This window comes from Schistocerca piceifrons, chromosome 1, assembly GCF_021461385.2.
Source record: "Schistocerca piceifrons isolate TAMUIC-IGC-003096 chromosome 1, iqSchPice1.1, whole genome shotgun sequence".
NCBI classification, from domain to species: Eukaryota; Metazoa; Arthropoda; class Insecta; order Orthoptera; family Acrididae; genus Schistocerca; species Schistocerca piceifrons.
Window position 1 is genome coordinate 962,687,856 of NC_060138.1, and position 25,105 is coordinate 962,712,960.

The window sequence follows — 25,105 nt, forward strand, 5'->3', positions numbered from 1 at the left end:
TGGCCCCAGAGATGTGGCTGGTCTCAATGTTTGACTACATATTTCGTCATAAGGTGCCAGCTTACACCTGTTGTAAACTCAATTTTCAAGCTGAAATAAAATATATATATTAAAAAACCAATGCAGGCAGGTATTGCGGTGAAATTTAAAATTTTGAGTCATGCTGATTTATAATTTGAACAAGTAGTTTATTTCTATTTTTCCACGCATAGTCTTCAGTGTATTGACTAATCTCTTGAAATGCAGTCTGAGGGGCTTTTATGTAAGCATGGCCATTAATAGCTGTTGTTACAACCCTTTGCTATGAAATTCATACGTCACGATTACGTCATTCGACAGTGTGTTCACAGCTCACACAATACATTGTTGTCTGCTGTCCTAAACCTCTAAATTGCACTCAACTTGATCGTTTTCGAACATCGATACATACATACTTGTCTCCAATCTTGGCTACTAACCCAATACCACCCCCAGATTGGTGGCAAGTCCGGCTCTTAGCGTCATTCTCGCTCCACTCCTGTAAGATGGCCACCCTATACATCTTCGAAACGACTGCCCAACTCAAAACAATGTTTGACAAAAAAAGTTATGAATATTCTAAAACTAAATACAATAACACATATGATACATTGAAAAATATGGAAATTTTCTGACATTAACAATTTACAATTAAATTTTTTGTATCTGCCACTGTTTTTTCACGAATAATGTTTTTGTGGTGTGATTTTGCTTTTCCCAGATTTTTGATACTAAACATAATTAAACAAATAAAAATACATACTTAACTACTCACCTACCTCTTTAAACTTTAGAAATCTGCCACTAGTTTTGTCTCTTTAAATTTATTTATTGCCTACAACACAGTTTCTCTCAATCAAATTCCATATTCCGACCTCTCATTCAAAAAGGTACATATTCTGCTAAATTGACTATGATTGCTCGATGCAGCTCTGCTTGTCACATCTGTAAACACTTTGTTCATATTAATCGGTCAAAGCATTGCGGATATATTAGCTTTTGAACTTTCATAAATTTACAATTTTTAAGGCAACAGTAACTTTTAAACTATTATATATTTTGTGGCGTGTCTAAATAATTCAGCTTTACATATCTTTCTGTCCATGCGTGCCAACTCACACCTCCATGTCACTCTTAGTTTGTTATTATCAGTTTTTCTCTGGCAAATAAATTCCTCCTAGCATCCAAAATGGCCCTACGCTCCCCTGCCAAGCTTCCGCTTGGCTTTTTCCAAGACCACATAATCGGTAGCCACTTGCCACGGTCCTGTAGCAACCACCAACCACATGTTCTGTGGCTGAAAACTGCCGCTCTAATCTCCCCCCATAGCTTGTACACTCACAATTACACCCCACTTGCTACTCCATAAATGCAATGCATGGTGTCGCAAGAAGCACCAAACCCAATCTGTGCCCTCTAAAATGAAATAATACACAGAAATAAACTCTACATATGATAACAGAAAAATAAAAATGGACAAGTCCCTATATTATCTTATATGGCAGCACTTCCTACTCTAACTTAACGTACGCTAAATAAATTTATTCATCAGCATTTCCATGTTGCTGATATGACTGGCCAGGGATTGTACGTAATAAAACATAAACGAATCAAAGGTGGACCAGCAGTTTTTCTTAAAGTCCTCTAAATATTGTCCTTTTTATTTTGATGCACTATATTTCTTAGTAGAAATTACACAGCAATACAGTAGGCACAACACATTTTGTTGTCTTCTGTGGTTTGCCTCTGACCTGCATCAGTGCTGCAGCTCAGACCTCAGTTCTCAAGTTCTCCTGCTAGTCAGCTAACCCAGTTCTACCAGGAACAAACAAAATTCAACTGATCAGTTTCCTATCAGCAAAGCATGTGGGTACCAAGAACCAGTCGTATGTAAACCCACCCCCTCTGCTATCCAAACTTGACACAGTTAAAACCAAATTTTAGGGCAAAACCTGACACAAGCATACAGAAGAAATACATGCTGGCTACAGACTTTTCTTTGACCACAACAATTTGTTCCATTCAAGAACAGAAATAGCCCAAATCATTGCAACTGTACAACGTTGAGACAAGGTTTCTCTGACCAAAGTGAAACTAAGAAAATATGTGACTGGAATAGTACTCAAAAATTTATTATATGATGGGTTCCATGGTAGGTTCCAGCAACAGCTCTGTCTCTAGTTTTAACCCAATCAATAATCTAACTGCTGCTCAATGAACAATGAAAATCACAGCACTGCAAACTGAATAAAATCAAATATATAAAATACCCCATGGCACAACATAATCCACAAATCAGCTTATATTCACCTCAACTAAGTAATGCTAAACATATAAACAAAAATAAAAACAAATTATACATCCCCCCAAATCCAAACATTTCTTCTAACATGTTATATGTGTACCTTTCAATTCCATATTCTCATCTGTCAGTCCCATGCTGAACTATCTCCACTCCCCATGAAACAAGCAAATTTGGTGTGTGACCAAATCACAATCACCACTCATGAAAATTTGAATCAATATTCATATCATTGTAAACAGTAAGAAAAATACCACTCAATGTCTCTCACTTTATTCACATCCTATCATGTACATATAAGTGCTGTACAGTGACTACAACTGTTGTAGCCTGTGTCACTAGTCATTATGGGAGAATTAGCTGTGTCAACCAGTTGTTTCACAGCTTCACTTACCACTATACTTTTACCAAGATAAACATGAGGCCATCCAGGAAATTCTGTAAACAATACACATATGCAACAAATACTATACAACAAGATATAAAAAAAGGATTCAACCCCATTACAGTGACTGTTTGTATAGTGTTACATTCCTGAGTCCCAATAGTGTATATGACCTGTAAGTACACTCATGCTCATAAATTAATGATAATGCTGATACATGGTGTAACTATGCTCTGGTGGGTCATTTGTGGGTTTAAATTGCTCGGGGTATGACCATGCGGTGCATTTGACCTGCATTCGTGGCACTGGCAACAGTCCACATACACAGAGGTGTGTTGGTGCATGTCAGAGTACGGTGCAGCGAGTAAATGTGCAGATGTTTTCAGACATGCTAATGGTGACTGTGTGTTGAAAATGGCTCAAAGAACATGTATTGATGACGTTATGAGGGGTAGAATACTAGGGTCGGTGGAGGCTGGTCAAACACACCAGGTTGTAGCATAGGCCCTCCGTGTGCCACAAAGTGTGATCTCAAGATTATGGCAATGATTCCAGCATATGGGAAACATGTCCAGGTGCTTCAGTACGGGATGTCCACAGTGTACAACATCACAAGAAGACCGATATCTCACCATCAGTGCCTGCAGATGGCCACCGAGTATTGCAGGTAGCCTTGCTCGGGACCTTACTGCAGCCACTGGAACAGTTGTCTCCAGACACACAGTCTGCACACTACTGAACAGACATGGTTTATTCACCCAGAGACCTGCAAGGTACATATCACTGACCCCTGGTCACAGGAGAGCCTGTAAAGCCAGGTGTCAAGAACACAGTACATGGTCATTGGAACAGTGGTCCCAGGTTGTGTTCACAGACAAGTCCAGGTATAGCCTGAACAGTGATTCTCACCGGGTTTTCATCTGGCATGAACCAGGAACCAGACACCAACCGCTTAATGTCCTTGAAAGGGACCTCGTATGGAGGTCGTGGTTTGATGGTGTGGGGTTGGATTATGATTGGTGCACGTACACCCCTGCATGTCTTTGACAGAGGAACTGTAACAGGTCAGGTGTATTGGGACATCATTTTGTACCAGTATGTCCGCCTTTTCAGGGGTGCAGTGCGTCCCACCTTCCTCCTGATGGATGATAATGCACGGACCCACCAAGTGCCATCGTGGAGGAGTACCTTGAAACAGAATATATCAGGCGAATGGAGTGGCCTGCCTGTTCTCCAGACCTAAACCCCATCGACCATGTCTGGGATGCTCTCGGTCGACGTATAGCTGCATGTCTTCAAACCCATACGACACTTCAGGAGATCTGACAGGCACTGGTGCAAAAAATGGGAGGCTATACCCCAGCAACTGCTTGAGTGTATGCCAACCCGTTGTGCAGCCTGTGTATGTGTGCATGGTGATCATATCCCATATTGATGTCGGGGTACATGCGCAGGAAACAGTGGCGTTTTGTAGCACATGTGTTTCAGGATGGTTTTCTGAACTTATTACCAATACCATGGACTTATAGATCTGTGTCGTGTGTGTTCCTTATGTGCCTATGCTATTAGCACCAGTTTTGTGTAGTGCCACATTGTGTGGCACCACATTCTGCAATTATCCTTAATTTATGAACATGGGCCCTGGTACAGTTCAAAAAGCTTTTTGATCTCACCATCTAAATCCTTTGACCATTGCTTTGTCTTTACCAATACTAGGTCACCCACCTTGTACTTTGTAGACTTTTACCTTAAATCATGCCTATGTTTTCTCTGTAAGACCCCTTTTTCCAGTTGTCCAGTAATTAGATTGTGTCTCTCTTGTTCAGAAACAGATGTGCCTGGTGGAAAGCTCACTGCCTCAGCTATCAGGTTGGCTGCGTTTTTATTCCACATTACTTCATGAGGTGTAAACCCAGTGACACTGCTTTGTGCACTGTTTATGATGTCCTCAAACTTGGCCACCTATTCTGCCCAGATGGTATGTATTGGGCTACAGTATGTCCTTCACAATCATCCAAAATCGCACGTTTACATCTCAGCTGGATTTCCTGCAGGATGGTAAACTGAGGTCCTTACATGTTTCACACCCCCCTGCTCCATGAAGTTCTCCCATGCCTTGGAGGTGAATTGGGACCCATTGTCAGAGAGCACTGTTTTTGGCTTTCCAATTTCATTGTAGTAGGACTCCAATTTTTTAATCATAGTCCCACTAGTGGCCTTTTTTATCCCGTACATCTTTACTTGTTTGGAGAATACATCAATTGCCAGCAGAATGTACTTTTGCTCACTCCTGCTAGTTGGTGATGGGTCGAACACATCAATTGCAAGGAGCTCGTTAGCGTTTTTGGGCAAGATGTTTTGCATCTCACCTTGACTGGTAATGGTGGCGTGTTTTACTCACTGGCATCTGTCACAAGCACCTAGTTGCTTTCTCACCCTATGGTCCATGTTATTGAACACCTCACAGTCTTGTAGTACCCCTATACATTTTTGTGCCCCATCGTGCCCATGGCTCAGATGCACCTAATTAATTAGGGACTGGACATGTTCCTCAGGCCAGTACAGTCGCCACTCCTTTTTGCTTTCGTTCTCTACTGTGGAACAACAACCCTTTAAATATCTTGTAAAATCTCTCCAACTTCTCATGGCCCTTTGTACCCAGTCTGGTCTTAACTAGCTTCAAAATTGGATCCTTCTGTATTCGCCTCATGTCGCTGCATGTGCTCCTAATCTGTTTTTCCCTTCCACACCCCTCATATACATCATCTTAAATTCTGTACTCTCTTCCTCCTCTTTACTGTTCCCCTCACTTCCAATTGACAAGTGTGAGAGAGCATCCACGACCACATTTTCAGTGCCCCTAACATACTCTATCTGGTACTGGAACCTTTGTAAGAACATTGCCCACCTGGTGAGCCTGTTATTCAACAGACTACAATCCTGCAAATAACTAAGGGCCTTATGATCCGTCATTACAATGGTCTCATGCCCTTCCAAGTATATCCGGATTTTCATGAACCCCCACACCACTGCCAACAATTCCTTTTCAGATATACCATAGGCTCGCTCATGCTTAGTCAGCATTCTAATTGAAAACGATATTCTACAGTGTTCCATCTTTCCGTCAACCAACTTCTTTTGAAACTAAGCAGCACCTATCCCATAGCTGTCAGTGGCAACGTAGAATGAGAGTGACATATCTGGGTAATAGAATAGATTGCTGTTACTTAAACTATCTTTGACTTTATTAAAGTCCTTATCACAGTCAGCTGTCCACACCCATGGTGCATTTTTCTTTAACAATTGTGATAGGTTCTGTGAATTAAGGCTTAAATCATCTATGAACTTTTGGTAGGATCCTACAATTCTGAGGTATGATTTCAATTGCTTGCGATTTCTTTGTTTGGCACACTCCACTATTGCCTTTATCCTTTCTTCATTGGGTGCAAGACCCTCTGATGACAATACATGTCCTACAAATTTTATTTCTGCCTTCACAAACACATTTTTTCAATTTCAGAGTCATCCCCGCATTTCTCAAAGCTGTAAACACATCTTACAACAAACCATAGTGTTCTCTCCAAGTTGATGTAGCAATCAGGATATCATCTACATGAATTGTCAGTCTTCTCATGAGCTCACTTCCCAGCACATAACTGAGAGCTCTCACGAGTACAGCTACAGATATGCGTAGTCCAGAAGGGATTACTTTGTATTGTTAGGCCCTGCTTTCAAACAGGAAGGCGGTATAATTTTTGCTTTCTACTGTTTAAGGCACCTGCCAAATCCCAGCTGTCAAATCCATAGTTTTTAATAGTTTTACATTTTTGAACCCTAAAATCAATTCATCCACGTTCTCAGGGTGGTCAGTTTCACTTAAAGTTATTTTGTTCAACCTCCTAGCTTCTAGAACCAAGTGCACAGATTTGTCTTTCTTCTTGACGTCTACTATTGGGTTGCATATTCACTTCTTCACTGTTCCACAATTCTCCATTCTAACATACATTGTAGTTCTCCCCTAACTGCCTCCCTCTCTGCCAGTGCTATAGGGTATGGCCTGATCTTAATGGGTTCATGTGGATTCACCCTGAGTGAATACTCAAAATCAGTCACCTTCCTTGGTTTTTCAGAAAACACATCTTTGTTCTTACTCAATAATTTGTATGATTCTGCCTTCTCATCCTCTGAAATCCCATTTGTACCATTTACTTTACTCCTTGTCTCTTTCTCAGTCTCCATGAGAATCCATTAAGCACTGTGCTACATGCAAACTAGCCACCAGTTCTTCATCATTGAGTGCATTTTTGAATTTAACACTTTTTCTTCCCTCAACAGTACTGAGTTTCACCATCTGGTCCTTACAATCTACATATGTCTCATATTTACTTAGGAAATCAATCCCCAACACCAGATTCATACTTAAATTGGATACCACAAAAAATGAGTGACTTTATACTTCACCTCCAATGTTTACATCTAGAACTACCTCTTTTCTCACTGGTATACTGAAAATTCCACACCCCTGTGACTGGAAATTCCACTTTTTCCCTGTTCTTAATATGATCATAAAATCTCTCTGCCGCCCCAGACACTGAACTTGCAGTATCCACCAAACCAGTTTCACAGTCTCCTGCCACACCAACAGTTATTATTGGCTGCACCTTGTCAATAAAATCATGCTTTAATTCTGTTTCGGCCAACAAATCCTCCTCTATGTCACGTATGCAATCTTTAGTCATGGTGCACATCTGCTCTTCATTATAAGATTCAGTATCCTTATCCCCTGAAAATATTATATCAAAAGCCTCTTTAATGCCAGAGTTTCCTACACTCAACCCCCCCTCCCAGTTTTCTAGCAACTCTATATTTTTCTTCCTACCAGGTCTGTGGTATCAACTGCTGGTGCAACTTTGCAAAATTAACCCAGTCATCAGCATCATAATCACACTCATCTTTCCCTATCCATTCAGTATCTAGCTCCTCTGCATGGCTATCTGTTGTAAATCTTTATACACTCTGAAATTTTGGATGTCATCAACATACTCACCTTCCTCACTGACTGTATCATTATTCACAGTATTATTATCACCTACACCATCTTTTCCCACCATAAATCCACATTCTTCATCCAATGATTTAACATCTTTATCCCCGTTAACTATTTCCTCGTAAGCATGTTTGAACACCTCACTTTCCCCACATAAATCCCTGATATGCCTGGCATTATCATGCTTGCTAATTTGCCATCCCTCAGGTGCCCACTGCTGAAACCATTTTGCCCTGGCTATCCAATCATCAGAATCAAAATCACTCTCTACCTTATTCTCTCATGCGTCCTTGAAAAAATGTGTGTGCCCAGCTTCTTCACTCATACTATTAGCAACAGACATAAACTTACTTGATCAGCAGAATTGCTCACAATTTCAACCACAATATCAACAGCTGCAGCTCCATTCTACACATTAAAATCTTCACCCACAGTTACTGCTCGTTCATCAGTTGCAGGAACTATAGCCTGCTCACTGGTACATTCCCTATCATTACTGGAGTGAGTGCCTCCACATACATTAAAAACACATTCTGCAGCCTTGTGCTGCACATCGACATCATTACCCTTGACAACATCTGATACAGGATCTTCTGCCTGCTTAGTATTTAATACATTGACATTGCTGGAGCACATACCTTCCTGTATATCTCCATCTACAACAACATTTGAATCAGGCACTGTGGCCTTCACATAATTCATACCTCTTACCACTGGTGAAAGTTCCATTGCATTCAACACACTGCTATTTCTGCTGTCATTCACATACACACTCTCAACGTCACAGCACACATTTTCTCCCACAGGTTGCACAGCTGACACATGTTCATTACTTAACATAATTGCCAAGCCAATACTATTTCAATACTATTTGAATCATAATCCCCCACATTTTTATCTCTCTTATTTAACAAACTCCCAATATTTATTTCTCCCTCCTGATTCTTACATTTCCTATTATTTTTACTTCTAAAGGCCCTCCTCTTACCATGTAAATTAAACCAGCCTTCAAACATCTCACCATCACCCATAATTGCCTCCATTCCACAAATCCTTTCTTTCCTCACTTGTTTATTTTTATCATGATTAACAAACCCCGTGTTAGTTTGCCTATAATTCGTATTGCATACTTTCTCTTCCCTTGTTCCACAGCTTTTGCTTTCATTAAAATACCTCCCATTATTTTGCCTAAAACTATTAAAATATCCACCATTATTTCTCCCACAATTGTTTTCCCATCTCATGGTCCTATTCCTTGCATGTTTTATTGTCCCAAATTGGACCCAGTTTGGAACAAATCTCAGTTTAAAGAATTTTGTCCATGTTATCGCCTTGCATTAATTTCTCCTCTCCCATTTCTCTGTTGCTGCATTGGCCTTTGATCACTCCTGTTTCCATTTCCCCATGCACACCTTCCAAGTTTCATTTTGAATTCTACCTCTGTTTTCTCTCCAATTACCATTCTGATTTCCTTTCCTGTTTGAATTATGTTGGTTATTACCCCAACTCACATTATTTCTTTTCTCTCCATTATTCCTCTGATTATTCCCTGAATTATAACCCCCTAAGTTTGGCTTATAGCACATTGTCTGGTCCATCCTCTCAATAAAATACAAGAAATTTTCTATAGAAGCTGTTGGACAATGTATCAATTCCCACTGTACATTTTTGGGTACCTTCTCCTTAGAGAAGAAATCTCAGTCAAAATTCCCAATGGCCTACCCAAATGTACCAACTTTCTTAATTCCTCCTGACAAAATTGTCTCATAGTTTGCCTACCTCCTTTGTAAACTGGCCCGTTCAAAAACTCATTCTGTAATCTGCACTGTTTTGCTTGGCTACAATACCTATTTAGAAACATCTGTTCAAATGTACTATACGATTTAAATTGTTCACCACATTGATTTGCCCATGTCTGAGCAGAACCCTCCAACAATCTTTTTACCAGTTTAATTTTGCTGTTGTCATTCATACCATCAATAAAGTAATCCTTGCATGTGTAATATATATTAAAGGAAGATGTTTGAATAAAAATTATAATTGAATATGACTGCATTGGTAAAATGTTCTGTGCTTATTGGTATTCTTTTGGGCATCGGACTTCGCTTACATTTTTGTTGAAGCTGCAGGCGGCGGAGGACTCCAGGAGCACCGACGCTTGTCTTAATCATGTAAATCCTCTTCCTGTAATTTTCCTCTTCACCTACTTCAATAAATAAAATGCTTGATACGGTTTTTTAACATTATATTATTCACTCACACATATGATACATCGAGGTCATAATACTTAATCTCTAAAATCGCACATCCTCATCGTCCTACATACGAGAGAGTCTGTAAGAATGAAGAAAACAAAAAAAACTGTACAATAGTTGACTGTTTTTTCATTCATTTGTCTGCGCCTTACTGCACATTCATAATTAACATCTTTGCCAACCCTCTAGTTACTCGGTGTTAAAATTTTTTGTTTTTTAATAAATCTTAATTTTACGGCATCCTGGGGGCCTTTCATCATATACTTATACAATTGCCCCCACACTGTACGTTGACATGTTATAGAGGTGTACAGTGTTTCTTACTTACATTTGCTGATAGGGGTCTATGCCTTTATTGGCGGCTTCTTTTTTATTTAATTGAATGGATATGTCAGCTTACCCTATGTATGTTAAAGTTCTACAAGAAATTATAATATTATATCCATAATATGAGAGTCCATTTCATATTTAAATTTAGTGCACTATCAATAATGTCCAGTTTGCTGCATTCTCGCTGCTGGGTTTCGCGCTGGTGCACTGGCTGATTTGGTGGCAATAACTAGTTGCCAACAGTCAACATGCTATATGCTATTGTTGCATGTACATGCACTTGTTTTCTTAGTCTTGATGTCACATTGAGTGTCAGACTTGAGTGCCACACCTGAGTGCCACATATCGAAGAATTGCTGTGGCGATTGTCATCATTCTGGGTGCAGTGGGTGTGTGCTCATTGTTCAAAATCCAGCTCTGTGGCAGAAGGTCTCCATTTTTAAGGCCCGGGCATCATTTCCACCCGTCGTACTCGAATTTTCAGCAGAGAGAATCCTGACCAATAGCACCCATCGATGAGGTGAGTACCTGCTCGAACAACTATATAGTTCACTTGTCTGTGTACCAGTTGTTGTGAGCCATGATACTCAGAAGTTATTTTGTTGCACTTGCATGTTAATGTCACCATACTTGATCATGCACTTGTTGAAAGACACATACAGCCGTCCAGAACATTGTATAAATTGCTTGTCTTTGAAGTTCATTTCTTCATCTAGAGTTTGGTTTCCAATGAAAATTCATAAAAGTTATAACAATACCTCCACTAACAGTTAATTAGTTCAAAAATTATCACGCCGCGCACTCAAAGTATGATCTTTTTATTGCGCAACTAAAAGGTTTTTAATGTGGTAGGTATTGCTACATCAATTGATTACAGTCACTGAAGAAAATTAACAATAATATCACTTATTTTGTATTTGCAATCTGATGATGATCTCGCTCTGGCTTTGGCTCATAATTAAAAATGTTGTCGAGGTAGCATGACTATCGCTGTTGGTGCGAAAGGCACTTGGATGTTAACTACGCCAACTTGAAGGATTTACGAAGTCAGTCTTTCAGGATTAGTCTGATGATTTATGTTTTTCATTGCAATGTGCTTCATACTTTTTTAAACAATGGTCACTTGAAAATAATTTTTGACACTCACTTTTCACAAAATTTCACATTTATTATACTTTTTATACTTTCGCATGTTCAAAACATTACTTTATCATACAATTTTGCAGCCGTTACTGCTCTTAATAAAACTCACAACATTTTTCATTGTCACAACTCAGACTCATCTTTTCATTTCCAACACAAAGTCAAGACTGTTCATATTCAACACACAAACTTGACTACACTGTACGCTTCTGTGCCAAAAGACACAAGTCGGCATCAAAGATAACAATAAGTACAAAGATATTCACACTAGATATTATATTGATTTCAACATCTCAAAATATTGACGTACGTACATATAAAAATGAAACCAAATTTGAATAGAGTGAAAAATATGAGACATTACGTAGAAAAATATTCATTAATCGACAGTATTGAAAAATAGGGGTGGCGGGTGGTAATGGTTTCGCAAATAAAGAACCATTACAAAGTATTGAGTTACAACAATATACATAACATGATAGCTTACACGTATGGCTGACATTCCATCCATTGGTCATATTATGAACATAAATTTCTTAAGTTTTAAAATGTCATAAAAATTTTCATTAACTGGGTTCTGTTACTACAGTTTGTTTGTTAGCTTCAACTTATCTTTGTTCACATCACATATATAAATTAATTACATATCACATTTCTATGACACAATACAAGCGTATGATACATTTTTGCCTCATTTTATAGATAGGCTTTTATCACTTATGGGAGCTCGTTTCTTTCTTAGGTAGAGGAGGGAGAAAAACATTGAACATAGGACTAAAACACTACACATTGCTGGCCTAATCATGCTTGGCGCTGCCTCCTTTATTTGTGTGGGAAAAAGGGAAATACTCATCTACTGGTTCAAGGATTTATGAGGAAATGTTACTTGCACAGTCATGGACTAGTTGCCATGGAACTTTGGTTCACTGAAATGATGTGTACCAACTAATCATTGACGAAGTGTCATGTTGTTTCTGCATGTGCTAGTGCTGTTTACTTCAGTTCACATGTAGGTTACTTGTTAGTGTGAAACATGACGTTTTAACCATTGTACACTTCTCTTTTTCAAATACCTGGAAATGTCATTATTCAATTCACTGGTTTTTGTAAAATCTCATGCTTAAATGTTTATGCATACTCTGCAGCGAATAGGTGCTGATAATTGCCACAGAGACACTTCAATGATGCATATTTCATTTGTCTTATGACCTTTGTTGTAAGTATCCTTATAACTAAATTGTTTATTCAAGATGCGGCCCATTTCTTCATTTGGTATCTGCTATTCTCGACGTAATTCTCTTCTTCTGTGTTGTGATGATGCACTGGTCACTGGAAGAAAAAAAACTTAAAACTAACTTAAAACTAATTCCATTGCGCAGCTGGGTGGCCAATGTTTAAATTCACAGACATTCGCTTATTCTGTTACCCTTTATGATCATTTACTCTGCAAAGAAAATTATCTTACATTTCTTACGGTATTTTTTTCATTCGTCCTTAGCTTACACGTCTTGTACAGTTTTTCAGTTCCTTTTGGTTCTAAATATGTTGTATATAGCTTAGTATTTAATTAAATTTCTGTGTATGTATATCAATAGGTTCTCTAGTTCTTAGATAATAGATGTATTTGCGTAGTATTTCCGTTTACTTTTTATTTAAGTTAGGTACATATTGCATTCCTATTTTGATTGCGCCTTCTGCCAGTCTATTGCGCATGTGCACAGGTCAATGACTCCTCTCTTGCTACTAATGTCAGCACATAGTGTTGAGCGCGCGACAGCTGAGCCATAAGCTAATTTCATTTATACTTTCTCTTCGCAGGAAGTAGTGTGTTACTTCTCCTTGCTGTTAATTTTTATGCCTATGTGTACAAATCAAAAGGATTACTTATGTCTATACACGTTACTTTATATTAAAATACACTCCAAAAGAAAAATTACGCTTAGAATTATGTACACTATGTACGATTATCTTGTGATAAAAAAAAATTTACTACATTTCATCATTCTATAAAGGCTTTTATATCTTTGTGAGAGTGGAGACCCTTGTCTCTCCCTGTTTTCTCAAAGGCTAATTGTACATCCCAGGGTATGGTATTCTGGAAATTATGTGTGGCCCTGATTAGAGTAATTGCCACTTCTTATTTAGTTTGCCAATTTTTGTCGTTTTAGGGTGTGTCTAGAAGGGATCTCGTTGCCCTTCAAAAATTGTGTAACACGTTTCAGTTTCTTGTTATAAATTTTCTTTCTATACACAGCCCTGTTTCCTAGTGGCTTGTTTGATTTGTCTTGTAGTGTCATTTCTGTAGTGGGTACCTTAAGTATGGCCGACTCCCACTCATTTTTCTGTTTTGTCTGGAACATCAAATCCTTAGGTGTGAAACCTGTTGAAGAATGTGGAAGGTTATTGACCACTTGCACAAAAGGATTTAAGTAGTCTACCCATTGGGTGTGTTTGTGAGATGTGTATATCCTAACAAACCAGGTAAACTCCTTAAAGACTCATCTACTGGGTTTGCTTCTGGGTGAAAAAGACTTACTAATATGTGCTTTATGCCCTGTGAGGTCATAAATTGTTTCCACTTTTGCCAACGATATATGAAGCATTATCAGTTAGTAAAACCTTTGGTTTACCTACTCTTCTCAAATAGTCTCCCTCAATTCCTTTTCTGATATTTGTGGCTGTTGCATTTTTAATGGCATATATTTTGACATGTTTCGGGAAAATATCGTATAGTGCTAGTACGTATCTTACTCCTCCTTTACTTCTTGGATGTGGACCAGCAATGTCCAGGGATACAATATCTAGAAGGTTTTTTGTCAGCATTCGGTGCAGCTCAGTATATTTTGACACATTGGACTGTTTTGATTTTTTGACATATTGCACACTTTCTTAAAACCTTTAGGTCTCACCTTCTCAAATTTAAAAAATAACAAAGTGTTGCAATTTTTTCAGTATATTTGCCTACTCCATAATGTCCCTATTCTTCATGACACTGTACCACACTAGCAGCTCGTAGTGAATTTGCGTGCTTATGGAATATCATCTCAGTTATGTGACTGGATTTGTGATTTCTTGTCAGAGACGTCACAGTTCGTGGTAATTGATGGAAAGTCACTGAGTAAAACAGAAGTGATATCTGGTGCTCCCCAAGGTAGTGTTATAGGCCCTTTGCTGTTCCTTATCCGTATAAACCATTTGGGAAACAATCTGAGCAGCCGTCTTAGGTAGTTTGCAGCTGACGCTGTCATTTATTGACTAATAAAGTCATCAGAAGATCAAAACAAATTGCAAAATGATTTAGAAAAGACATCTGAATGGTGCGAGAATTGGCAGTTGACCCTAAATAACGAAAAGTGTGAGGTCATCCACATGAGTGCTAAAAGAAATTTTTTAAACTTCGGTTGCATGATAAATCAGTCTAATCCAGAAGCCATAAATTCAACTAAATACCTAGTTATTTCAATTACGGACCACTTAAATTGGAATGAACAGACAGAAAATGTTGTGGGGAAGGCTAACAAAAGACTGCGTTTTATTGACAGGACACTTACAAAATGTAACAGATCTACTAAGGAGATTGCCTAATTACACTTGTCCGTCCTCTTTTAGAATACTGCTGCATGGTATGGGATCCTTCCAGATAGGACTGACGGAGTACCTCGAAAAAGTTCAAAGAAGGGCAGCATGTTTTGTATTATTGCAAAATATGGGAGAGAGTGTCACAGAAATGATACAGGATATCATTAAAAGAAAGGCGTTTTTCGTTCCGATGGAATCTTCTCACGAAATTCCAATCACCAACTTTCTCCTCCAAATTCTAAAATATTTTGTTGACACCGACCTACATAAGGAGAAATGATCACCACGATAAAATAAGGGAAATCAGAGCTCGTACGGAAAGATATAGGTGTTCATTCTTTCCGCGCTATACGAGATTGGAATAATAGAGAATTGTGAAGGTGATTCAATGAACCCTCTGCCAGGCACTTAAATGTGATTTGCAGAGTATCGATGTAGATGTAGATGTGTGTGTCTTATAATTTGGTTGATATAATCTTCAGGAACACACACACACACACACACACACACACACACACACACACACACCATTGATCAGATTTTTCATGTTTCCTATGAAGAAAAACGCCTTTGTACTCCTGATACCATTTACTTACATTTCCACCTTCATCTTGCTGAAGGTGTTGTATGACTTTACTCCATCTGCGATCTTGCTGTTGTATAATTTTCATTTGCTTGCAAAACTTGTGGTAACCAGACTGTTGTGTTGTACCTTGCATTAATAACGTTCTGAGTTCTGCACCTTGCTCTGTTAAGACACCAAATTCCTCTGAACCTTGTGGTAGCCTAGACAAGGCATCTGCAGTAACATTCAGACTTCCTTTAATATAAATGATTTCGAAATTGAATTCCTGTAAATATAGACACCACCTACCTAATCTATGGTGCAATAGTTTACATGTTAAAAGAAATGGTCATAGTAAACTTAGGTATTCTTGCCCCACAAAAAAATATTCAAAGTTTTTAAATGCCCATATTACTGCTAAACTTTCCAATTCTGACACAGAGTAATACCTTTCCGCTTCCGATAATGTGTGACTAGCAAAACTTATGACCTTGGGTACTTCCTTACCTTCTTCCTCTCGCATCTGGATTAAGCATGCCCTCAGCCCTTGAGATGAGACATCTGTGCATAGACAAAAATCCTTGGACATATCAGGGTGGCTAAGAATTTTTGCATTGACTAATGCTTGCTTAATGTTATTAAAGTCCTCTTGACACTTAGCATCCCATAACCAAAGCCTATTTTTTCATAACAAGTTGAGCAATGCATCACTGTTCATTATTGTTGTGGTACGAATTTACAAAAAACAAAGCTAGTCCTTAAAAGGCTTTTAGTTGTTTTTTATTCCTTGGAACTGGCCAATTGTGAGTGGCATCAAGTTTTTTCGGATCAGGTAATACACCTTGTTCCGACATAACGTGTCCTAAAAATTTGACTTGATCCGTACCAAAACTAGACTTTTTTAAATTGGCTGTTACTCTGTAATTTGCAAATCACTGAAGCAACTGTTCAATGATCCTAATATGTTCTAGCCAAGTGGGTGTGGCTATTAGCAGGTCACCTACATAGACAGTGACTTTGCTAAGCAATTCTGGTCCTAAAATCTTGTCCAGTGCAGATATAAACACTCCTGCGCTATTGTTTAATCCAGAAGGTAGAACACGGAATTCATAACTTCTGCCCCCACAAACAAATGCAGTATATTTTTGACTTTGTTCGTGGAGCTTTATTTGCCAGTAGGACATCTTGAGATCAAGTATAGTGAAATATTTTGTATTGTAAAACTTTAGATGCTGTTTGTCCAAGTTGTCTGGCCTTATGCATACTGGTACTATAATCTTATTGATACCTCAAGCATCGAGAACCAATCTTACAGAATCATCTGGTTTGCTTACTGGTAATATTGGTCTACAATAGGGTGAATATGAAGGTTGTATAATTCCCCGTTTAATCATATGATTGATCTCTTCCCTTACTGCCTCTCATTTTGCCCATAGAAAAGGGCTATATTACACACAAAGTGTCTCATGTGAATAGACTTCAAATTCATATTCATAGTCTTTGATTACTCCTGGCTTCTTGCTGAAAACATTGGCATATTTAAATAACAAGTTAAAAGTTCTTGTTGTTGGATATCATTTAGTGCCTGTGATTCACTTAGTTTCTGCTCTACCATTTCATAACTAACCTCAGTGTTCGCTTCTTGTTCGGTATCAAATTTGTTTGTGAAACACACAGCTGGAAAGGAATATTGTACTATTACATTTGACTCTTGGTTTGTTTTTGTTACTTTCATCTGGTTTTTTGACTAAAGCAATAGGAAAGAGCTGATCCTTCACATGAAAATGGCATTTACCATTACCTATGTCAATCTGTGGTTTGTACATTCTAAATGTGTCCATGCCAATAAGACAATTAACTATAAGTTTGTCAATTATAAGAAAGTTGCATTTCACCATAAAATGTTCAGTTTGTACTGGAATAAGTGCCTGATGTTTAACCAATTTTGTCTTACCTCCTGCACTAGTTTTCACCTTACAATTATGTACAGAAAGTGTAGGGAAGTTGCCTCTCTTCTTCAATTCACAAAAAAAAAAAAAAAAAAAAAAAAATGCAAAAAGGGTATTTGCGGGCTGCGAAAGCTGTTTTCAGGTTGTTGGTGTAATGGTTCAAGGATTCCGGACTGGAGCAGATTTGTTTGCCACAAAGACCTAGGCTCTAGGGAAGGGACCCTTTGATATGGAACCTGTATCTAAAATTAACTGTGTGTTAATGTTAAATATTTTCACCTTAATGATTGCTTGTACTTATTCTTCATTCTACTATATCTAACTCATATATATCTAACTCTGCTATATCTAACTCATGCTGATACAGATCATCCTTGATGTCATCTCATTTGTCAAATCTTATGGAACGTGTAGTTCTGCCTTGCCCCCACTCCCTGAGAGGTCAATAGCCTGGGGCTTAAATACGACCAGTTGGTGTTTTCTGATGGCATAGTGTGACTTATTTCATTACCTGGAGAAATTTCAGTGAGTTGCACTGTGTGTATACGTCGCCAGTTAGTGTCGTCAGCTGCTGCGCAGTTATTTTGCTGCCCAAAGGTCGGCTGCGGTACAGTGTAAGGCATGGCATTGTTGCTGCGCATCGGCCACTGCTGCGGCTGACAGTTTCTATTCATATTCGGCATTGGGCCTTATGATGGTGAACTGTAATTCACTTGTGCGTTGAAGTTACCTCTGTTGTTTTGGAAATTTCTTTTAAATCGTTTGTTTTTTCCGTTCCTGTTACAGTACTCATTTCCACTGGGTATATAACTTGGCTTTTGTATGTACCAACCTTGCTGTGAGTTTAAATCACATTTTACTGTCTTATTTACACAGTTATGTTGTTGTTGTTGTTGTTCCTGACCTTTGTTGCTCTTTGCGTACAGATCTTTCCTCATAGATTAAGTTGATAGAATCGAGCACTGACAGAAAATATTCAGTGTCGTGCTCGAGTATTGCGACTAATTTTTCCCTAGTGTGCGATGGTAAACAACTTTTCAAAATTTTTAACACGTCTACCTGTGATATTGGGTTTGTCCAGTAGCATGTCTTGTTCAGGTATTTTTCAAAGTAACCATGTAGACTACCATATTTGCCATTGAATGGTGTAGGGTTGAAAGCCTCACGTCTGAGTCTTTCTTGTACTCCCTCAGACCAGTATTGGTCGAGGAAAACTCATTCAAATTGGATATAAGTGCTTCAATGCTCAGCCACTTCAGTTGCTCATAAGAGCACATCACCTTGTGTATATCCGATGACAAATCTCATTTTCTGTGCTTCCGTCCAGTTGCATGGAAATACATGATGAAAAGCTCTAATAAATACTACAGAATTCATTTTTTTACCTTCAGTAATAAATGTAGGAAATTGTCGATGTCACAGCAAACCTTTGTCTGCAAAAATAGTTGATAGACTCGCGGCATTTTCGACCATTATTTACGTTGTTATTGTAGTTACCTGTAATTCCGGCTGGTAATTGTTCAGGTATTGGAGTTGTGGTTATGTTTACATTTTGAAATCTGCAACTGTCACTGGTACCTGCTGTGAGACTAGTGACAATTTGTGAATAGATACTTTAGATACCAACAGGTTGCGGTTTGTTCACTGTAGCATGTGTTATTTACATACATATTTCGAGATCCATTAATATTTTCTTCTAAACGATTGCAGATCCTATTTTCCATGGCTTTTAGGTTAATGTTTACCTTGTTCATGATTTCATTTTCTTTTTCCTGAATATTATTTTCTATTATATCTGTGTGTAACACAATCGCGTACTAACTTCTCTGCAATGGTGTTACCCTTATGTAGCGTACCTGCTTCAGCTTGACTAATGATATCACTCAGATTATCGTTAATCTTCTCTCTCTCCTTATTAGCACTTGCTGAGTCACCTTCTAATGTTGCTACTCTTAAAGTAAGCTCTTCACCTTCATAGACTTTATTTAGCTTGTTAATGACAGTGGTTACCTTTTTTACTGTCGAAACCAACTGGTTTTGTGTGGCTTTAATGTTTGTGTTTATGTCTGTGATTTTCTTTCTTTGCTGCTCTGCAGGATCGTGATGATCTTTAAAAGAATCTACCTTCTGTTGTAACTCCTTAATGTTACTCTTAACTTCAGAAAGTATTTCATGCTTTACCTTGTTTTCATATCATTCAATTTTTTGTCAATTTCAGTGCGAAAATTTTTGGCTAAGTCATCAAGATTCTGTGAGACTGTGTCTTGCAATTCCTTGAGTATTTGTTTTTGTTCTTGCTTTATTGCATTTAGGTCTTGTGTAACAGTATTTTGTTGCTGTTTTACCATGTTCATATCTTGTGTCAAATTAATGAAATTGGTGTTCATATTGTGTTTTATATCATCATAGTTTGCATTTATGTTAGATAGTAGCTGCCATAGCAGTGCTCCAGTTGTACTACTGTGGTTGCTGTCTGCTATACTTCTCAAGTTAATGTTTGTGTTGGGACCAAGTGGTGTTTGTAACGTGTTGTCAAGATTTATATTTAGATCACTCTCCGGCATTTCATTCATGAGCAGTATATCGCTCCGGGAGATGCATGACATTGCCTCATTTCAAGCTTTCTCAACCCACGGGTGCTTTATCAGGAAAGAGGGAAGGAGAGGAAAAGATGAAAGGATATGGGTTTTAAGGGAGAGGGTAAGGAGTCATTCCAATCCCGGGAGCAGAAAGACTTACCTTAGAGGAAAAAAAGGACAGGTATACACACACACACACACACACACACACACACACACACACACACACACACACACACACACATATATCCATCCGCACATACACAGACACAAGCAGACATTTGTAAAGGCAAAGAGTTTGGGCAGAGATGTCAGTCGAGGCGAAAGTACAGAGGCACAGATGTTGTTGAATTACAGGTGAGGTACGAGTGGCGGCAACTTGAAATTAGCGGAGGTTGAGGCCTGGCGGATAACGAGAAGAGAGGATATACTGAAGGGCAAGTTCCCATCTCTGGAGTTCTGATAGGTTGGTGTTAGTTGGAAGTATCCAGATAACCTGGACGGTGTAACACTGTGCCAAGATGTGCTTACCTTGCACCAAGGCATGTTTAGCCACAGGGTAATCCTCATTACCAACAAACACTGTCTGCCTGTGTCCATTCATACAAATGGACAGTTTGTGCTGGTCATTCCCACATAGAAAGCTTCACAGTGCAGGCAGGTCAGTTGGTAAATCACGTGGGTGCTTTCACACGTGGCTGTGCCTTTGAGTGTGTACACCTTCCGGGTTACAGGACTGGAGTAGGTGGTGGTGGGAGGGTGCATGGGACAGGTTGTACACCAGGGGCGGTTACAAGGGTAGGAGCCAGAGGGTAGGGAAGGTGGTTTGGGGATTTCATAGGGATGAACCAAGAGGTTACGAAGGTTAGGTGGACGGTGGAAAGACACTCGTGGTGGAGTGGGGAGGATTTCATGAAGGATGGATCTCATTTCAGAGCAGAATTTGAGGAAGTCGTATCCCTGATGGAGAGCCACATTCAGCGTCTGATCCAGTCCCGGAAAGAATCCTGTCACAAGTGGGGCACTTTTGGGGTTCTTCTGTGCGAGGTTCTGGGTTTGAGAGGATGAGGAAGTGGCTCTGGTTATTTGCTTACTTACCAGGTCGGGAGGGTATTTGCGGGCTGCGAAAACTGTTTTCAGGTTGTTGGTGTAATGGTTCAGGGATTCAGGACTGGAGCAGATTTGTTTTCCACAAAGACCTAGGCTCTAGGGAAGGGACCGTTTGATATGGAATGGGTGGCAGCTGTCATAATGGAGGTACTGTTGCTTGTTGGTGGGTTTGATGTGGATGGATATGTGAAGCTGGCCATTGGACAGATAGAGGTCAACATCAAGGAAAGTGGCATGGGATTTGGAGTAGGACCAGGTGAATCTGATGGAACCAAAGGAGTTGAGGTTGGAGAGGAAATTCTGGAGTTCTTCTTCACTGTGAGTGCAGATCATGAAGATGTCATCAATAAATCTGTACCAAACTTTTGGTTTGCAGGCCTGGGTAACCAAGAAGGCTTCCTCTAAGCGACTCATGAATAGGTTGGCGTACGAGGGGGCCATCCTGGTACCCATGGCTGTTCCCTTTAATTGTTGGTATGTCTGGCCTTCGAAAGTGAAGAAGTTGTGAGTCAGGATGAAGCTGGCTAAGGTAATGAGGAAAGAGGTTTTAGGTAGGGTGGCAGGTGATTGGTGTGAAAGGAAGTGCTCCATCGCAGCGAGGTCCTGGACGTGCGGAATATTTGTGTATAAGGAAGTGGCATCAGTGGTTACAAGGATTGATGGTATGAGGAACACTGTTAATGTCCAGAGGTCTAGAGATGAAATAATAATTAATAATAATAATAATCTGTATCTTACACAGTTTCTTGCCACTGACAGGCTGTGCTTGGAAAACAAAGCCTCTCCAATTCTTTGGTCTTGCCACTATCTCTCTGTCACTACTGTGACCCAGTCTTCTCTCTTTTGAATGCTTTCTTCCACTCATTTTACATAGTCATTTGTTCCTTGGCCTTCCCTTAGTCTCTTGCCCTCCACCCTTATCCCATGGATTTTCCGAGGCATCCTTGGCTCATACATTGTCTTTTTCCATCAATATCTTCCTAACACTTCTATTTTTCATAATTTCAATTTTTTGTTGCACCTATTCAGATTTTCTAAAACTATCCTTCATGACTCAGATTTCTGCAGTACCCAACAGAATAGGTGTATAATATGTTCGGTATATAACCTTTTAACTTCGCTGGTTGACTTCTTTGCTTCATATCATTGCCTTCACACTTCCCATAAAGCTATCAGCTTGCTTTCTACTTTTGCTTATCTCTCTGTCATTTCTACCGCTTCTTGCATTACGCTCTCCAGTTACTTGAAGCTTTCCCATCTCATGTTTACTGTAGGTCTTTCCTGTTTTCTTGTTGTGGCCATCAGATCACACTTTGTTGGTACAGTTCTTTTGTTGTCAGTAAAGTCTGCATTCTTGAAAGGCTGCATACTTGAACTTTTGTGTGGCTCTGTTGAATGAATTTCCCAAAGGTGAAGGTATCTATTGCATATATTGAGTCCTTTCATGAATATCCCAAAGAGCATGTAAGAGATGCATTATGGAAATGAACTGCAGCTTCTCAACTGCCAGCCAGGAGTCAGCTTTGGTTTGACTGCCAATACTATTCTGACTTGAATATTCAGTCAGATCTTGAAAAGATTTCCCAATGGTGCAGAGATTGGCAACTTGCTCTAAATGTTCCGAAATGTAAAATTTTGCACTTCACAAAATGAAAAAATGTAGTGTACTATGACTAAAATTAAACAATTGAAAATCCAGGATGGAATTTAACAATATTAGGAGAAGGACAGTTGCTACTCACTGTATAGAGGAGATGCTGAGATGCAGATAGGCACAACAAAAAGACTCTCTCATGTATGTGAGAGTTGCATGTGTGTGTGGGTGTGTGCATATGTCTGTCTATCGTTGACTAAGGCCTTATTGGCTGAAAGCTGAGTCTTTTTGTTGTGCCTGTCTGCGACTCAGCACATCCACTATATGGTGAGTAGCAACTTTCCTTCTCGTAGTATCCTATGGCTATAATACCAATGAGTCATAATAGTTGGAATCGCCAACTCATACAAATATCTGGGTGCAACACTTTGTAGGGTTTTGAAATGCAGTGATCGCATAGGTTCACACATGTGTAAAGCAGGTGGTAGATTTCAGTTTATGGACCGAGCGATGTAGCGCAGTGGTTAGCACATTGGACTCGCATTCGGGAGGACAGTGGTTCAAACCTGTGTCCAGCCATCCTGAGTTAGGTTTTCCATTATTTACCTAAATTGCTTCAAGAAGATGCTGGGATGGTTCCTGTGAAAGGGCATGAACGACTTCCTTCCCCATCCTTCCCTAATCCATGGGACCGATGACATTGCTGTTTGGTCCCCTCCCTCAAACCAACCAACAAAAACAAAAACAATCGGTTTATGGGTAGAATACTGCGGAAGTGCAATCAATCTACAAAGAAGATTGCTTATGAATCACTCGCGCGACTCATTCTTGAATATTATTGAAATGTGTGGGACCCATACCAGATGGGACTAACTGGGGATATTGAACAGATATGGAGAAGAGAAGCAAGAATGGTCATATGTTTGTTTAATCCATGTGAGAGTGTCACAGAGAGACTGAAGGAACTGAACTGGAAGACTCTTGAAGGTAGATGTAAACTATCCCAAAAAAGTTTATTAACAAAATTTCAAGAATTAGCTTTAAGTGATTAGTGTAGGAATATACTAGGGGTATGTACCACTCACATTGGGTTCATAAGGATAAGATTAGAATAATTACTGTATATACAAAGGCATTCAATCAATCATTCTTCATGCGATCCACATGTGAATGGAACAGGAAGAAACCCTAATAACTGGTATAGTGGGACTTACCCTCTGCCATGCACCTCACTGTGGTTTGTAGATCGTAGATGTAGATGAAGATGTCTCTTAACACTTATTCTACTTGAATTACACAGTGCAAATAAAAGAAACAATAAGGAAAAGATCTTAAAAACAGGGAGAATACTCTGCCTTTCTCATTCACAGCATGGACATGAAGTACCCTCCACAACTGTTCATTGTCTTATGAAATATGTATAATAATACTTTAATGATACTCCTGCTGTCTCATTACTTAAAACAGGAAATTAAATGATTTAGAAACTCCTGACGTAAATGTCACAGACTGACCTTCTCTATGTGTTTATTAGCCATCTGTTCATTTTGTATTGTTGTTATTCCATCCTGGGCTTTCCGGTGTATGATGTTTTATAAATCATATTCTCTAACAGACATTATGTCAGTGATAACTAATCCACATTCATATTACACTTATGTCTCAAAAAACGTGATCACAGACCATTGAATTTCAGCATTATTATAGCAGGAGCTTCATGTTTCATTTTTTGACTAAAGTTCGGTCTTGATCACACCATTTATGTTTCAATCACATAAGTAACCGGTTTCGGCTATTTTTACATAACCATCATCAGACCCATGGCTCCCTTAGGATGGTAGGCGGAGCTCTCCTCAGCTGCTACAAAGTCAAATGACATCGTAGCAGCTGAGGAGAGCTCCGCCTACCATCCTAAGGGAGCCATGGGTCTGATGATGGTTATGTAAAAATAACCGAAACCGGTTACCTATGTGATTGAAACATAAATGGTGTGATCAAGACTGAACTTTAGTCAAAATATAATAATCTATTGAGCACTGTATTCCAAAAATGTTTACCAAAATTCATGTTTCAGGTGGCTGACACTACTTTTGTCTCAAGAATTTCCTTTGCCAGATGTCCTTAGGATTTGGGACTCTCTATTTGCTGATGAGCATCGCTTTGATTTTCTTATCTACATTTGTTGCTCAATGATTATGTAAGTAATTTATTTCAAAGTTATGTGAATAGTACAACTATCCTTTATTTAT

The 25,105-nt window shown here is 39.0% G+C and overlaps 1 protein-coding gene across 3 annotated transcripts in view; it reads left to right on the forward strand.

Moving 5' to 3' along the window:
- LOC124730383 (TBC1 domain family member 13) overlaps positions 1–25,105 on the forward strand; it is a 237,540-nt gene that overhangs the window by 126,991 nt on the left and 85,444 nt on the right. For all 3 annotated transcript variants that reach the window (XR_007008528.1, XR_007008753.1, XM_047248505.1), the window contains exon 8: positions 24,931–25,053. Coding sequence is in view for 1 of the 3 variants with exons in the window: in XM_047248505.1 (XP_047104461.1) it covers positions 24,931–25,053 (123 nt within the window). In the remaining 2 variants the exon portion in view is untranslated. The remainder of the gene's footprint in view (positions 1–24,930; positions 25,054–25,105) is intronic.